The sequence below is a fragment of the Mytilus edulis genome, chromosome 3 (assembly GCF_963676685.1).
Source record: "Mytilus edulis chromosome 3, xbMytEdul2.2, whole genome shotgun sequence".
NCBI classification, from domain to species: domain Eukaryota; kingdom Metazoa; phylum Mollusca; class Bivalvia; order Mytilida; family Mytilidae; genus Mytilus; species Mytilus edulis.
The window spans coordinates 64167610-64187060 of record NC_092346.1 but is presented as its reverse complement, the minus strand read 5'-3'; the positions used below and the strand labels follow the sequence as shown (position 1 = coordinate 64187060).

Sequence of the window (19451 nt, the reverse complement as noted above, 5' to 3'; positions counted from 1 at the left end):
AAAAATTGCATGTATGTCATAGTAGCTGTTTGTACGTGAGTGCGCTGTATTACCCAACACCGCCGTCTTCGGCATTCTATGTTTTCTTTCGGAGTTACCTCACCCATATAACTTCGGAACAAAAAAAAAACTTATTTGGGGCATTTTTCAGACAACCTCTTACATTTATTTGCACTGTATTTTTGGCAAATAGAGAAATCAAAATTTAGTTTCTCACTGAAGAATTTAATTGTATTATACCAGGTTGAGTTGTATCGACCGCTCCTGTTTGCATTTCAGATACACTACTGGTGTTGTGATATCTATTGCAAATTTGCAAGTATATCGTGCAGATCTTCTTTGCACTTGTTCCAGTCTGTATATATTTTCTGAAGTGTGTGGATTCTAAACTGTGCAGCAATATTATAATTTTGGTCTTATTGTAGCTTTTACAAGCTCTTTCCTCCTGGTTCTAAGTTAATGTTCATGTTTCGTCCTATAGATGAAGAGGGTTGTTTTGCTTTTGCTTTTGCTTTTGCTGTTGACTGTTGTATTTGTTTGTTCCATTTGAGATCTGAAGAAATTGTTATGCCTAGACATTTTGATGATTGGACTTGATTAGAGTATGACCATGCATGTTGTAATAGAAATGTATTTGTCAGTTTTCTTTGTTGAGACTCTTTGTTGTATGTTATCGTGTGGAATGACATGAGCCAGTATTTCTCATATTTGATTTAGCTGCGTTGATGTCTTCTTGAAGCTGTACACAATTGTTTCGGCATGTAACAGGCCTTTAAATAATGCAGCGCGCGTTGTTTTCAAAGAGTCTTTTTTTGGCTGTATTTTTTTACGTATAGTCGGGTATGTCTTTTATATAAATAGTTTGTTTTAATCTTTTTACATTTTAGTAAGCGTTTGTGTAGCACTTTATCAAATTCTTTTGCAAAACCCATGATTTTGACTAGACCAGTTTGTATGTCTTTATCATTGTTTTGAGCTATAGTTAGTGTACAAGACTGAGATATTAATAGTTTTGGTCTCCATCATTACTTAAGTTACATTAATTTGCAAAATGCGCTTCTGGTGCAGTAAGATTGCAGTTTTGATAATGTGCATGAGAAGTAATATCCGATCTGACGATTTAATATTACAACTTACAAATATACATGGCATGCATGACACATAATTTTGTCTGAATCTTCTTCATTGTTCTCTGTATGCAATTAATCTTCTAATTACAGTAGTAAGTAAATATACTTTTTGTCACTGTACAGTTTACTAACTATCCTTCGTCGTGACTTACTGTTTATGGTTATCCATTCTATCAAATTGCAACAGACAGCGAGAGTCAAAAGTGACATAAGAGATGACCGTTTTGTTTGCATAAGATATTAGAATAAAAAACGTTTTTTATTGAATTGAGAAAATATATGTTCTTGATAAAAATCGCCGTTTCTTTCAAGCAATCAGCTGCGATTAACTATCGTAGTGTCGCGAAAAAGCCGTTTGTCTACTATCATACGCAGTCTTGTGTTTGTTTTACACCTGTAGACAGGTAAATTCAAAGGAATGCGGTTTATCTACCTTAGCATATAGATCAATATTTACATGTGAAGAGACCGGAGGAATTTCAGTTATTTAAATAATATATCAACAAATAGAAGAACAAATTTTATGATAAAAACATGAAACGAAAACCAAAACGGGAGCGCCAAAAACTTTTACCTTGTATACTACAAAATACTTTGTAATTAGTTGTTAATTAGTTTGTTCAGCGGACTATGACCACGGGTCAAATTCTTATAATTGTTACGTAGAAAGGGGTTGATATGAACTTACGAGGATTGTAAACAAGACAGTTCACGGGACCGTGAAGAACTCGTTTCACCGTACAACTTTGAATGACATATGATCATATCTCGCTAAGGAGTACAGAGATAGATATAGGTGTTTTTGTTCATGGAAATATGATGTAGATTTATCTGTTGAAATTCATTTTTTATTTTGAATTGCTCATTTCGTTGGATTTTATTTTTTAAAATGTGGAGATTTAATATTTTATACGTTTTAGTTTTAATTCTTTTATTTGGAATAGTGCAGTGTCAGGAGTGTAGTGGACAACCAAGTGTTGCTGTTATAGTTGTGGCTAGTGTTTTTAGTACACTAGCTGTTGTTTTACTGATATTTGGAATTATTTTCTTCGTATTATGGAAAAGGAGAAGAGGTAAGAATTATTAATCAGTAAATGCAATTAACTGTGGTGTCACGAGATGTTAAAAGATACTTATGAAAAACCCACCTAAACACTCCAGTTTGAAAAAAAATATATAATCTGAGCATACCCTCAAAACCATGTATGGTATATTTTAAACAGTAAAAAAATACATAGATTTTTGCAACACACTGATAAATACTTGACACCTGATGAACAAGTCTGCAAAATGATCTCAATTTTCCGTTATTACAAGGCCGTAACTGGGCATCTTATTTTAGTGAGGCAAAACAATCGAGCCGAGCGAAGCGAGGCGAAATTTTTTTTGGAGGGTATGAAATGAATGGTGCAAAATCCTGCATTCTAGGCATTTTTAGAGAGTTTGATAATGATTTGAATTTGGACACTTTTTATATAAATTTTTCATATTTTAAGACTTTTACTTACACCAAAATTTTTAACAACTTTATTTAATTTATGTGTAAGATAATTATCCAAATATCACTGATTTGAATCTGCTGCCAGAACATAGAACAAACATCGATTCAGTCAGAGTTTGCCAAATTTTTCTATGGCCGGTTCAGTCAAATCGTTTCAGAATCATAATTTGATCTGCTGATATCCTTATCGCGATGAATGGAGCATGGCAAGACCGCACAATCTCTCGCCACTCGTGCATGCTCTTTTCCAAGTTTTCAGTCGTTTCAGGGCAGTCTGTGTTTCTAAAGGTAGCACGTTATCATCACCATCATCAACACAATGATCAATGTCTTCTTCCAATTCCTTCTCCGTCAGAAATTTGGGAGCAGCATCGGTAGTAACAGTCATGTTTGTTTGCAAAAGGGAATTAAGCTTTCCTGTAAGCACCACCATACAGTCGAAGTTACAAAATATTAAACTCGCTTTTACGCTGACAAAGAGTAGACAAACTAGGGATATATCTAGAGTAAGTATATATGATATGGGTACAGGAGAATTGGAATGGAGTTTTTGACGTTTACATGTAGGTCAGTAATTTCAAATTATTTCTGGAAATAGTTGGTGGTATTTTAGTTCCAGAATCTATAAATTTAAGGTTAGGGGTTGAGGTATTCGATTCCGAAACCCCGAATGTAACGAAACGAAATTCCGTAGTCCCGAATAAGTAAAGACAAAATCCTGTGTAAAAGGTTCTACCATTCCTCAATAATATCAAACTGGAATATGGGATATTCTTTCAATTTTTAAGGTTAAAGAAACATAGATAAAAACTATCCATCCTTGTTTCATATTATTTATATTTTATTTATCTGTAAAGAGAAAGATTAAAGTTCATGAAATGAATACGCAGACAGGACTACCCCCTTGTGATGCCCAGTACTTGATTTGTCAAAAGTTGGTGAAACGGAGAAATGAATACGCAGACAGGACTGCCCCCTTCCGAAGACCAGTACTTGCTTTGTCAGTCTACTTATCGTTTTTGGATTGTTCTAATGAAGTTATATGCAATACTCAGACTCTGTTCACAAAAAAACTAGTTTACTAGAATTATTCCTTCTTTACCTTCAGTGTCACTTTTCCTTTTTCTGAAAGAGCCTGTTTTTAACTAGAGATCCATGATGATTATCGCTACTAGGTTAATGTATTTGAAAAACATCAGTGGTTGAGATGCTGAGTTATATCCAGGAAGAATAGTTTAAAAGGAGTGATGACGTCACAAGCTATAGAACAGAAAAGCAAACGATTATTATATTTATATATATGTTTAAAAAAAATAATCAGTGTCGAAATTTTAGTGAGGCAATTGCCTCACTTGCCTCAAGGGTAGTTACGGCCTTGTATTAAATATATATATGATTAGCGATAATATCCATAACTTCTATTCTACACACAGGTTGGTATTTTTCATAAGCGACGCGCTTTAAGTCTATCATTCTTGAATAAATATTTTTTGTTGTTATTTCAAAATAATAAAAAAAAAAACAAAAAAACTTTTGATATATATATATAAATATATACAATAGGAAAAGATCGAGGTCCGGTATCGAAGTAAACGATTCAAAAAATATGAAGACAATTATTTTTATCTTATTCTCAATTTTTTAAACGATTGTACTAAATTAATGCATTGTGGAAAACAATCAGTTTGTGTCCCCTTTGAAGTTTGATTACACTTTATATATGTCACTTTTCTAGTTGTATGCGATGACAATGAGTTTTGCCAGTTTCATAACAGCAACCAGTAAATATTTCAAGACCATTCCAACGTACATTATTTATTTTAATTGAAATGACCTATCATGTACCGACAATGCTACTAAATGTACATATGTACATGTATACATGTATGCATGTCTGTGTATTATCTAATATTGCAATAAATAAGGAGGATTATGGCATCAACGAGGCCTTCACTGTCGTGTTAAACACATCAAATGCTGTTTGGTGACTTCTGATGGATGGGTCCTGTTTGACTGTCATATTGTTTCACGAATTAGGCCGGACAATTTATATCAATGCGTCTTAAAACATCTTACAAAAAAATGCAAAACAAAATGACCTTAATCCACAAATCGTGTAGCTACTATAATTACCATTCGTTGTGTCCGTTGCTTCCCATGTCGACGAAAAAATATACAATCTTAAAAACTATGGATATTGAATTTCTCAAAATGAATGACTGTAAATGAGACAATTGTAACTTAAAAAGGAGATAACATGAATCAGATGTATATGAGCATCTCTTGCACCGAGTTGACCAAAGTGGCAAGAAATAGATGTGATCTGTGTATTGTTTAAAAAGGGTCTTTTCAATCTATTCATTAATGTGGAAATCAAATAATGAAAGCTAAAATTTAAACTCATTTAAATTCTAAATAAGTAAATATCCTGCACATTTCATTAAACATTTAAGTGGCTTATCCTTCCACAACACTTATAATCTCCATTCAATAATCATGCGATTTCATTCATTATAAAAAAAGCTATGTCAATATTATAGTATAATTTGATTTGTATGGGAATTCTCTATCATACATGTCTATTCATTGTTTAATTTAAATAATACAACACTGATTTATATATTATATAACCAGGGACCTTAAGTTCGACTGATAAACCTTGTAATTTCATTACATTTCCCACATAATGTATCAATATTGTTTTTGGCTTGACATGCATTGTTTGTTCAAGTAAGAGCTAGAACTCCCCTAGGGTGCGGAAGATCTAACATTATTGTTCGGCATATACTATAGTGTTACCATAAGGGAAAATACTCGTGACTGATATTCATCGATGAACATTCCTTCCCAGTTTCTTTCGATTGAATCAAGCCATAATATATCCTTTAAATATCTTCACCTTTGTTCTTTTTTATGTATGCCCTGAAAAAATAAGGTACGAGAGAACGGAGTTTGTTTATTCATAATACTTAAAAAGATCGAATTACAAAGTATAAATAATATCCTTACACACCCAACAAAAGACTCATCAGTGATGCTCCAGTCAAAAAGTGAAGAGCCAAAAATAAAGAACAAATTAAGTTGAAGAGCATTGAGGTTCTAATAGTATCAAAATTTTATTTTACGTTATTATAAAACACGACTTTTTATACATGAAATCTTCTCTTTTTTTTTGCAAAGATCATGTGTTTTATTTGTAGGATGTACTGATGAATTTTCCTTTAAAAAAAACAACGTTAAATGCGAAAATAAATACAAAAAAAAAATAGCCATAATTCTCATTGGGTCGATTTATATATTCTTGCCGACAATATAATGTTTTGTGTGAACAATTTTACATCCATTTCTAGCAAGAATGATTTACAAATATCTGTATGTTCTTTTAAAATATCAGTTAAGTGTTCCCTAAGACTTTCCACAAATTTTGATGAAAGTGTGATAAGGGCTAAAATGTTCAAAATGTTAGTCTTTATGAGTTATTGCCCTTCGATGACAATTTTTACCTTTTTTTGTGTGTTGCCTATTATTTTTACTTTTTTGAGCGTATTGCCTAATATCGTGAAGTTTCCATCGAACTTTAGCGTGACTATCGCACTTTAGAGTACCATCGCACTTTAAAGTCCTACATATACAATATGAGGGGCAAGATGTTCAAATATTAATTTGTTTTCGTAGAATTGAGAAAGTAATTGGCCAGTTTGTCGGGGAATGCGGATAGAGAAGAAAGTCTTGACAATGACTTTAGTGTACTTTGCTCTCTTTACTAAAAGACCATTAAACATGTCTTTGTATATTAGGTGTATTGAAATTTCCTTATCTATACATTTAGCTTTGTGGGTTTCCCTGAAATTTATATAAGTATGTGAATCTGCAACAGATTAGTCCCTATATATTGTCATTCTTGGAATTTACCTAATGATTTCGATAAGTATAACACAAAACACAAGAATTTGAGTGTCAGTCCTGGACCAACACCTGTTCATTGTAAGTAATATGGGACGACAACGCTCTTAGCTGCTTTACTGTCTCTGGTGTTATCACCGACGCATAATCTGATTGAGTAGACCCCGGTCTCTTTGATCCAAGCATGAGGTCTCCACAAATGTCATGACATACCACTTTTCATAAGATTTGTATTTCAATAATGTACACCCTTAAGCCAATGTATACAAGCTTTTAGCTTCATAATAATTCGAATAACATCTTCATCTTGGATTTCAAGCTACAGAGCAATGTTTGATCGGTAACCAACATTGAATAACTTGAGGAATTTACTTATTTTGAAAAGTTAAGAACTATGTTTGTGACATGCAATCCTGTGTGTCAGTTACTACTGCAAAACTGTTAAGATAAGCCATATGCGTATCATCACATGTATAAGATGCAAATTATCCATCTCATGTTCATCAGAGGCGTATCCATGATTTTTGAAAGGGCATAATTCACGATGATATAATATAAACCGCCCAGCGGAGCAAGACAAACACATTTCTGACAGTTTTATACTTAAAATTTAAATACATCGTGTAAAGCACGAGATTTAACAACAAATACGATCTAAAGGGGCACGCCGTCTACTGGCGATGCCCGCTGAAAGGAGATGCGAGACGGAATATCACGAGAACAGCTCGATAACAGATGTTGAATACAAAAAGCCTGAATAAGCTAAAAACTTTTACCTAATGCTCCATTTAAAAAGAAGGTTTATACCCCAGGGGCGGATCCAGCCATTTTAAAAAGGGGGGTGGGTGGGTTCCCAACCAAAGACAAAAAAGGGGGGGTGCTTCCAGCTATATGACATATATCAAGTCTCAACAATCCATTGCTAGTCGATTTCAATAAATTTTTTACTATCCATACGAGCCCCAAGTGACTTTTTCACTTGGTGCTCATATGGATAGTAAAAAAAATATTGTAATCGACTAGCAATATTGGATTGTTGAGACTTGATATATGTTTATACATTGTAGAAAATTGTAAATAAATTAAAAAAAAACACCAAACATTTTTTTTTAGTGAGGTCCAAAAAAGGGGTGCCCCAAATACCTGTGACTTGGACACGTATGTTGTTTTGAAATTCAGATAGTCATAGTTGCAGTCTTGATTGAAATAAGTAATTGAAATATACACCCGGAAAAGCCGTACGCTATAAATCATCGAATTTTAACTTCAAACGCGCTTTTTAGGGAAGAACCAGCAGTAGGAACTTTCAAAACCCTTCAAGCAGGAATAGGTGGCCGGGTGGTTTTATAAAGTAGTCCAACTTTTGTATAAGTAGCTTGTCAACACTGAGGTTGCGAGTTCCGGCGATTCGACACGTGCGCTCAACTCCAGTCTTAATTGACAAGGATTGTAAGTTTTCTTGCCGAACTAACATGAAGTGACCGTCAGGAAATAGCCAAAAGGGTGGAAAGTAGCGTTGATAACCAATTAATTGAATAATTAGTCAATCAAAACCCAAAATCTCATATTTGTTAGTCGAGGATCAAGGATTTAAATTTTTCTGCTGACTTACTGTAGAGATCTTTAGAAGCATTCTGCTCAGAGAGGGCCATAAATAGAACAGCCAATCGCAAATCCTTCTGAGATCAACTTTGCTGAAGCAGTTCAATTTTGAATCTTTGTTCAATTTCATCTATTAATTCTGATCAACATATGATATCTGATACGCAGGCTCTTAATGTCTCTGAAAAGATGTACACTGGTAAAGTAAACTTTAGAGACAAATTCCTGTGATCTGAGACCGTACGTTTTATTTTGATTCGGTTACATCAGGGACATATATTTCAATGATTGTATTTAACCTCAGAGAGTATTATGTCTCTATTACCTATATTAAACAATGTAAACATATTAATAAGCTAATTTTTTACGGAAAAGTGTTGTGATAGTCGGCTGTATGCATATCGGATCATTTATCCGAATTGGTTTTAATATTAGTATTGAGACTTCCGGATGGTTTCTGCAAGCCAATTTTGTAAACATTTCTCACTCAGATGCAAAAATCAAATATTTGATTTTAACATGCAGTTTTTGGTAAAGCTGTGAAAATGTTCGCAAAAATGAAAAAGTGGGAAAATATGAATGGTTTTCCCTGTTTTCCATATACCATATCAGGAGAGCTTTATGCAATGTTCTGAGACGAATGGAAACAAGTGGAATATGAAACAGCTATCCCATGTGCAGTGATATGTAATGACCCATTGTCTGTTATGTATCATATTACACTAAAATATCAAATAACTATGACTGCTTTTCTGATATCAGTGGCGTATCGAGAAATTTTCATAAAAAAGGGGGCACTGACTACTAAAGAGGGGATCACTCCATTCATGCACATATCACGTTATTCCTTAATCAATTGCATTACACAATAAAACTTATCATTCATGATGACATTAGGTCCCACAATAAAGTGCACAGGTGAATTAAATAAAAACTTAATAAAAATCGTGTTTTCATGATCCTAGCTAAAAATGTAATTACCCGGTATAGAATGCTTCTTCTTGTAACTTCATAAAGTCATAGGGTTGTAAGAGTGTTGACCATGCGCACATTTTTAGAATGAAGCGCTTCAAGGCTTCATACAAAATGTACTTTGGTCAACGCTTTAAACCCCAACAAAGTTACAAAATGAAGCATTCAATTTTTAAATGAATAATATATATACAGGTTCATGTATGTATGCTTAACTCCAAAGAAATGATGAAAGAGCATAAAGTGTTAGACAATTTCCAGTATGGCAGATTTATTCATTTGAGAGGAAGGAAGAATACAAATTAACAGTGGCGGAGCCAGAAATTTTCATAAGTGGAGGCCAACTGACTGCCGAAGAGGTTTAGTCACGTTTCTCCAACATTTGATAATTAGACTAAAACAACATAAGGGATTAGGTGGTCCTCATAAGGCATCGTGATAATTACCTGTAATTCAACTATATCAGGTCTTAACTAAAATATTGTAAAAAGGGATATTGTTAAAAAATATTTATATCAAAACATTAACAAACCATATATTTTTGGTCGAGTATAACCAGAAACGGTTACGTAATTATTTTCATCCGCCGTATTTGATTTACAAAATTAAAAAGGTTATTCAACAACAAAAATCCTTAAATAAACAAGGGAAATTCTAATCAAACTGAAAATTTCATAAAAAATTATGAAGAAATAATCTAGAAATTATTTTTTTTAAAAGATTTTTTTTTATTAAAAGTAACATGAAAAATCGAAATGTTCACTGACTGTACCTCATTTTAGTAATGTATTCTATTACTTGATATATTTTTGTATTTGTGTTACATGTAGATGTTAAATCTAAACCGATGCAAAAAAGCCAAGTTTTATTTATGTAAAAAGTCACCAAAAGCGATTGTCTTCTAGTGCGAAGAACCATATATCTACCTAGTCGTTCTGTCTGTATATCAGTAGAGCCGAACCCAGTTTTCGTGGTATGCTGTCTTAGCAGATGAAATAGTCAGTCGTATATCTGTCCACTTTTTCCACGAAAACGGAGCTGATACAAATTGGGTACATCACTTCGCGTCGTGATCTATATAGTGTTTAACTGTGGGAACTGGCATGGTGAATATTGTGCACTACTAGTATTTTCGATTTGTTACTTGAGCTTTGGACAATTAATGCAAGTTGACTAAGAATTTTGAATAAACTGTATCGGTGATAATAAGCTGCGTTTTGTACTTTTATATAAGATTAATGACTCAAGATATATAAATTCTTAATAGCTCTCAAAATATAAAATGTTAATTTTTATTCAGGATCGCAACATTGTAATCTATAATACCGGTACATTATTATGAAAAATAGAGAAAAAAATTATGAAAAAAGCAAAAAATTGCTTCCGGCCGTACGGTAACGGATACTGGATGTGTAGTGATTGATAATTTAGTCTTAGATTATTTGTTGCTTGTTTATGTATGTTTTTGTACAGTTCTTTTATTGTTCTGTTGCACCAATGTCTCAAGATAAGGGGGAGTGTTGGAGCCTGTAATTCGGTGGTTGTCGTTGCTGTGTAATATATTCCTTTTTCGTTTATTATATTGTACATAAATTAGGCCGTTAGTTTTCTCGTTTGAATTGTTAAACATTTGTTTTCTCGGGTCCTTTTAAAGCTGACTATGCGGTATTACTTTGTTCATTGTTAAAGGTCGTACGGTGATCTATATTTGTTAATGTCTGTGTCATTGGTCTCTTGTGAATAGTTGTCTCATTGGCAATCATACCATATCTTCTTTTTTTATGTATAATTGTTAACTTCTGTTTCATTTTGTCTCTTGTAGAGAGTTGTCTCATTGTCTATCATACCATGCACATCTTTTTTTATATAAAATAAAAAAATACATCACTGTGTTAGACTATATGGACTTTTACAATTTTGGGAGACTATTAAAGAATATATATATCTTTAAAAAATATATACCTTTTAAACAATATTTTGGTCAAGAACAGGTGAATTACAGGTAGATATCAAGATCGAGTCCTTAAGAGGACCCCATAATCCCTAATGTTGTTTTAGTCTAATTATCAAATGTTGGAGAAACGTGACCACACCGCCGAAGAGAGGGCTCGCTCCGGTCATGCTTCAGTGATTCCCTATATAATCAACCAAAGTTTTCCCAGAAAAGGGGGGCCCCGGTCCCTCTAAATCTGCCTCTGATTAAGGCACATGTTTTTCTTGAAAATAAGTATTGTACTTCCTATAATTGTTATTAATCAACATAGCCTTTTCTTTTTTGATTTTCCATAATGGCAGAGGGATACAACTCGCATTGGACTGGTGAAATAGTGTATGATACAAGCTGATGGTAGATTATTTGAATTACATTATGACTTTTACAAAAAGATTTCTTTCTGTAGTTGGGAAAGAGTTGGACTTTCAGATTGTAAAGGAATTTACCTTAAAAATTTAGGACAAGCATAATAAATGAAGGATATTCAGTTACAGCTAATGGTATTATGGTGTAAATAAAAGTATGATTGGGTAATGGTTTAATTGATAACCTATGTATTGGTCCTTAACCAATAAGTAGGAAAATTATAGGAAAATTATACTTTTAGATACAGAAAATGATAAATGCATGCAAATATGGTACATGTATACTACATTGGTACATACATGTATCATTATAGACATATCTTCTTTATGAACTTTGTGACATTGTCCCATTATAACATCTGCCTTAAAGTATGTTAGATAAAAGATATCAGTTCTAGAAATAAAGAATCGTGTAGTATATCGGAGTATGTTGCATGTGTATATATACCAAACTATTTGGTCTTATATCCATTATTGACATGATTGTTGCTTGTATCAGCTTTTTGTACATGCAACCAATAATAAGGATGCAATAATTTGCAGCTCTTTTTTTATTTTTTTTAAACCTTTTATACCTTCTAGCCCTCCCCTGCTCCCAAATTAAGTTGCGCATATACCATTTAAAGTTGAAAAAAATTGATAGTATTCTAAAATTCTTCTACATGTACTTCTAAAACACAAATTTAGTTTACAAAAGTTCAAGCTAGAATACAGTGTTTATTTTTTTGGCTGAAGCATTTTTTTTTGCTTGTAAAATTATTCTATACTATCACTTTTGTAATGATTTTATCATGCAGCAGTCTACATAGAGAGCTCAACTATTAAGCATACAAAACATTTAACACTATGTAGGCAATTTATTTCTCAAATTAAAACATATTGTCTCAAACTTCCGCTTTTAAATCTGAAATTGTCAACACTTTAATTAAATTACAAGCTAGTATTGTGGAAGTATGATTCTGCCTGCAGGCCTTAAATTAATCTTGTTGTTTCTCTTCTGAATTTTAATATGGTTATATTATTTCTAGGACAAACAACTATACTTGTCATCACATCTTTTTTTTTGGCTTAATAAAATAATAGATAAATTTTACATTATTACTGTTGCTCAATCATTGCATCTGGTATTTTTGGGATAAACATCAATTTTCTGATTGCATTTGAAACAATGACTTATTTAACTGCTTTAAATTGAACACACAAAGTAATCCACATTTTCATTTTTGGGTTTTTGCTGTCTCTTTGCCAAGCAATGAGTGATTGCATCGAAGTAAGAATAAGACCAAAGAATGGTCAGCTACTATGGATTCCCAATAATGTGCATTTTTTTTTGTATCAACAATATTTTCATGCAAATAACAGATACTCTGAATGTATAATATATATCAATTAGTTTTATTACTGAAGCAGAAATGAGCAAGATATCATACTGACTATAGAAATGTTCATTGCACACATTTATTACTGTTCCTTAATTCATAGGATTATTTTATAAATTAATTCTAATTTAAAATGTATAACAATGTTATTATAGATCTATTAAGTCCTCAGTCTACACCAATAAAAAAGAACAGATTAGTAGAAGAGAGAGATAGTGCATCGCCTGATGGAGGACATACCAATCCAGGTTTCAACGACAGTGACATTCCTGCGGATATAAGTTTAGCAGAAGAAGGTAAATACAAACTCACACTACTTAGAAAACTCCTGTTTTGTAGGAAGGGTAATGTCACATTTGTTACAGTATTGAAAGTCAGCTGAGATGAAATACTTGAAAATGTAAGAAAAAGATACGCATAAGATGAAATGGATTGTTATATCTCTTTAAATGTTACATACAATGTAAGCGTAGAATAACGTTCGCGTAGAACGAAATCGAGAACGTGTCAATGAGACAACCTGACCAAAGTCCAGAAAACAGCCCAAGGGGACTAATGTTTCTTTAACACAGTGAGAAAATCCCAAACCCAGAGGCAGGATTCAGCTGGCCCCTAATAAAATATGTGTACTTTTTTAGAAAAAAATAATAGAAATTGGTAATACATTTTGTAATAAGGTATAGTTTTTTTTGTTAGGAGGCTTGAATTGTCATGGCATAAAAATTGCTAATAAAAATATATTACTGTCAACTATTTAAATGAAGGAACAAAAAATAAAAAAAATTGTTAGCGTAGGGTTGTCACAATCTGGGCATTTAAAAATGACTAAATAGTGTTAATTATGTAATACTATAAGTTAGAACAGCCTGTCAAATCTGTTGATGCAGACATTTTTTGTAATCATATACCATTAGCACTCAATATTCACCCTTCATATATGAAAAAAAATGAAGGAACCAAGGATCAAAATTAGAATCTATAAAAATTTGCAAATTATCCCAATTATTGTGATTTATGTTTATGGTATTCAAATAACAAGCAATCAATACCACAGGAACGTATGTTAATCTAACTAACTTGTGAAATATTCAGTAAAATATAGCCCTCAGCTGTACATTATTTCACTTTTATACCTAAAGATGCATAAAAATAACATATTTGTTCATATAATAAACAGCTGAATTATTTTAAGGTATTTTAGCAAAGAAAGCTTTCTGTTTTAGTACATTGTTTGTAATATGCAATAGATGTGCAAATAAATTTATTATTCCCCATGCAACAAAGTTTCAAAGGTAAATGTTTGTCCAGTTTGTCAGTCTGTCATCATTTTGTTTTGCAAAGCTTACAGTGGCGGATCCAGAACTTTTCCTAAGGGGGGGCCCGCTGACTGACCTAAGGGGGGGCCCGCTCCAGTCATGCTTCAATGATTCCCTATATAATCAACCAAATTTTCCCCACGAAAGTGGGGGCCCGGGGCCCCCCAGGCCCCCCTGGATCTGCCTATGGCTTATGCCTTAATTTTGTTGTTGAATATCCTCAATTTGCACTAATCAAAACCACTGATGAATTTGATAATCCTTAATCGGGTAAAACTTTTGAGAAGGAACCTTATATAAAAATACCACATTTAAAAAAAATAATTATTTAATGAATAATTGAATAATTCTAAAAATATGAGTAAATATATATTAAGGTAAGTTCTATTTTTGTGACATAATGTCAAAATAAGTTGAATAAATGACACAAAAATTGTGTTAATATTGTACAAAAAAGCACTATAGCAGTTTGATATGAATGGAATGATTTGTATGTTACTTTCCCTAATTTATTTATTTTGAAAACAATTTGAAGGAGTGAGTTATAATGTTACAAAGTACGAGAACATAAGTCCAAAATTGACATGTTATATGTATTCTATTTAGGTGACTCTTAGCTTGAAAATAGGTATAAACACATATAGAATTTCCATTAAAAGATATTGTGGAGATGTCAAATTTTAACTACCATTTTTTGAAAAGAGTTGAACTGAAATGAACCTTATCATTGAAAATATGTATTTTTTAATATGATTTATTTCTGTCAACATGCTAATATATATTATCATATGAAGGTTAGGTGTGTCTAAATATTTAGATATATCCATGAAAATAGAACTAAATTTTGATATTAAGAAATGTATTAACATTGTGGATTCAGCATTATTGTATACCTTTTGTATATCTTTTATGTAAATGTTATTTTTATATTTTTAAGTGCTTACGTCATTGGAGATAATAGGGACTTCTCAAAAAGATAATATACATAAGTTAATAGTCTATATAAATATAATGTTACAAGAGCATTATAAATCCCCTTTCAGCTAAAATATAAGTGTCTGATTGCAAATTTTAAAATGTCCTTTAGCAATAGTGCATTTTCACAAACATGTGTTAACCAAGGTGGTTATATGAGACTCATATAACCTCCTTGGTGCAACATTCTCCAAATTCAATTATTTTGTATGCTTTTATGGTGTGAAGATAAAACTATTTTACATAACGTGAAGGACTTTCAACATGGTAATAGAATCATTTATTGTGAATTCATTTTTATTTGTTGGATACCAATTTTTTGCGGATTTCATTGAAACAGAGTAACCAAATTTGAATGTTCAACAAATTACAAATTTTCTAAAGGCATGTATGCAAACTTTGCCAAAATCACAAAACTAAATATCCATGAATATGCAAGTTTTCCTCAATCCACGAAAATTGGTACCAACGAAAATAACTGAATCCACATTAAACAGTTTAATTAAAATTCACTTTGGTTCTTTTCCTTCAAGCTACATGCATACTATTATGCCCTGCCATGGAAAATAAAACTAACTAATTAAGAACTTACATTTCCCATTTATTCTCTGATGTAAGAATCCAGTGCAGGACAATGAAAAACACTTGATTTTTGTTAGTGCCAAAACATAACCAATTCTAGCAACAGAAAATTAATCTGTAGTTTACTTTTTACAACATATGATAGAAGAATGATAAATTACCATGTCAAAATAGCACAACATTAAAATGTCATATTTATTAAAATGCATACTTTGCTCAATAAGACTGGTTCTCATATTTTTCAAAATTTTAAGTTTCTGTAGTACATGTATCAGTTCATATATGAACAGCTGTAAATCTTTAATATTATCAAAACATCTCCATCTTTTTCAATACTTTCTTGATCTGATAAGGGTATCTGTTACATATTGCATTTTGTTTTCCTTGCATTTGGTTTGTATCAACAACCTATATTTCCATGTTTTAACAAATATTAACAGATCATTTGGTCTCTGGTGGAGAGTTGTCTCCTTAGCAATCAGTCTACTTCTTATTTTTGTATAAACATAATATTGAAAGTAAACTTGAATAAAATATTTTTCAAGGAGTATGCTGATTTTTATTCATCTTTAAAAGTTTTTACTGAATTGACAGTAGAAAATACAGTGGAAGGGATTATACCACCTCTATACCATCCCAGCGAAATGGGCTATATGATCGGCTCTAAAATGTCATGCACCCTTTAAGCCCACCAATTTTAGGTAACTGTTATACAGTGTAGTATTAATTGGCTTAAGTTATATGTAACTTAGAATATGTGAATAAAGAAATTTCACAACTGTTATATTCTTGTGTAGTGCTGCAAATGATATTTCTTAAACAATGGAGTCACTATATATATCATTCATTTAAAACTGGAGTGACAATATTTTCTTAGATATATATGCTTTATGTCAACAATGGTAACATGGTTAAGAATAACACCTTGATATAGTACTTCAATATATACAGAGGCTTGTTATAGAAATTCATAAAAATCTGTCAAAAAAATCTTGAATTTTTTTATTTAATAAGTAAAAAGCTCTGTTGATTTACACCAGAAACCCCCACACAAAGTTAATACCTATTCTAAAGATCTTCAGGGGCATAAGACAAAATTGGAGAAAGTGACATATCTTGTTTACATTAGTAAATGGACTATTTTTGTAGGTCCAACTGACAATTGACAAACAAGAGATAGTTCATAAAGTTAGAAAAACATTTCACCTGGTGGAATTTAAAACGTTTTCATTATTTTAACCGAGTTTGAGATTGTTAACATGTTTCACTTGTCATTTTAAATTGTAAGATTTAAGTTGTAACACAGAAACACATGAATTTAAATATTGGTATTAAATAGGATGGGCTTATCATAATGGGAACAAAGGTATTTTTAACAAAATTTCTATGAAAATGTTTAAGTCTCTTTTCTAATATAAAATCTTTGTCTAAAAATGTATATGCATTTAATGTATTAAAAACTGTTTTAATATTTACTTAGAAGTCTTTTTTAAATCATGTAATACTATAGTTCACTAGGGTCTTTCAAGTGATTGCTCTTCAGATATGCAATGAGAATTCAGATTGAATCTTTTTTAACCTTACATGACCAATAAATGCAAATTTCCAGTAAGTTTGTATGCAGATTTGTAAAAACCACAAATGCAAGTAGCCCCAAAGAACAAAAATTTCCTCAATCCTGGAGAATGTGAGCTCTAGAAAATGAATTAATCTGCTGTTAAATTCAGTAATGATATGCATATCTTATTTTACTTGGAATAATATAGATATTTAGAAACTGTGATAAAACCAATTTTTTTTTAAAGGAGTGTGTTTTCATGACAGTGGTATACATGGTTATAAGAGGTATAGTTTCCTGGCTCTAACTAGAAACTACCAGCAAATGAAATATTGTACAGTTCACTTCTCATTAACATTTGTAAGACAAGTATAACACCTGTCTTGACCACTCCTACATAAGGACAAAGGTTTACATGATCATATAAATGTCAGTCAAAACTGACCATATCTAGATGGTTTAATACCATTTATCATAAATAAATGTCCTGCTCGACTTTAATATTTGTCCCAAGAACCTGTCAGCAACAGATTTTAATGTAGTATCGGTCAATAAAGTTTATGACAAAAAGACTCTTTTTATCACATTTACAATGGTTTTATCTTCTCAATGACCATAGCTTTGGTCTCTTTTTTGTGGTCTGATTCTATCATGTTTGACCTAATTTTAAAATGATAATCAAAGTATAGATTTAACACAATTTTAAAAGAGCTTGCTGATTTGAAAGATAACAGCAAAATATTATTTGCAATAAAACTCTACAGATATCAAAGGAAATATTATTGAAGATTTTCCTAATTTAGTGCAATATAGATATTTTGTCACATATGTTGTGGTTTCAAGTGACACTGGACAACAACAAACATTCTTATAAAAGCTTTTTAATCAGATGCAAATTATTGTACAAAACCATAGAACAAGCTATAAAAAGCACTCATTTTGAAAATTTAAGTTGATGGTGCATTGAAGTATGACATTGTTTAAATTCCTCTTTTTCATTTTTTGACACTATTTTAATTTGAGAATTTTATGAACAACTACCTAAGGATACTTAAAGAATCTTCAGTAATAAGAACAAACAATATCATTTTTAATTAAATTATAATAGTTTGCTTCCTGATGTTTTAATGTTGACGACATCAAGCTTATTTTATTTGAAAAATGACTATTGGAATATAACATTAAAATGTAGATGGGAACATCCTCTTTTTACCTCTCAGTTTAACAAAAAGTCTCAATGACACCCTCTGAAGCATGACTTTTATCATTGAGTCAGTTAATAAGATTCTAAATAGACTTTAGATATTCTCCAATAAATCATAATGAGCATATGATGAAAAAAAAGAGTAAACATAGACTTTTTTTATTTCATCACATTCTATCTTAAGTGATAATAAAGTGTTATTTATTTGATAAATTGAATTTAAGTTGGTCAGGTTGAAACATAAATTTAAAAAGTTGTTAGAAATGTTATGAAACTTCAATTATTTGGTTTGAAATATATGCTTTAAAGAATTTATATCTACTTTTTAAAATGTAAAAATGTACATGTGCTTGGTTTAAAGAGCATCATTCTATAGTGATATAATAAGGTTAATTTGGAGGAAAATGTTTGAAGATTTGTTAGTACATGTACTTTAATTTGTATACATCATTTGAGACTGAAATGTTTTAAAAGGAATAGCTGTTGTTAACTTTTCATTTCTCTCTGTTTACTGCTGTTAGTAAAACAACCAATTTATCTACCAGACAGGTTCAAGTATGTTTGTTTTGTAAGGTGAAAACACTGATGAACAAGTTTACCCATGTTTTTGTATCTGTGAGTTTTAAAGCTTCTGAGTGGTTTTGACAGATTGTTACAGGGGTTTTCATAATTGGAAAGTTAAAACAGTTTAAAATATTTATCATGAGTTTTAACAACCAAATGAGCAGTGAAGTTCATAATATTTATCAATAAGTTTAGCAGCAGGTGAAAAATTTGTAATCTGTAATGAAGTCTATATAGCTTAGCTGGTGTTGTCTGTCCTTCTTAATCTTTTCATTGTATCTTTTGCTCTTTTGCTCTATTTTTGATTTTCTTATTTTAAAATATCAGCCAATTGTCAGATATGTTAAGTTTTCTGTGAATAACTAACCAGTTAGTTATCAGTCAAATTAACTTCAAGTTTATATAAT

At 31.5% G+C, this 19451-nt stretch overlaps 1 protein-coding gene across 2 annotated transcripts in view; it reads left to right on the top strand.

Moving 5' to 3' along the window:
• Positions 1-1566: 1566 nt before the first annotated feature.
• LOC139517113 (dentin sialophosphoprotein-like) overlaps positions 1567-19451 on the top strand; it is a 43899-nt gene continuing 26014 nt past the window's right edge. For both annotated transcript variants that reach the window (XR_011663081.1, XM_071307797.1), the window contains exons 1-2: positions 1567-2203; positions 13001-13141. Coding sequence is in view for 1 of the 2 variants with exons in the window: in XM_071307797.1 (XP_071163898.1) it covers positions 2020-2203; positions 13001-13141 (325 nt within the window). In the remaining variant the exon portion in view is untranslated. The remainder of the gene's footprint in view (positions 2204-13000; positions 13142-19451) is intronic.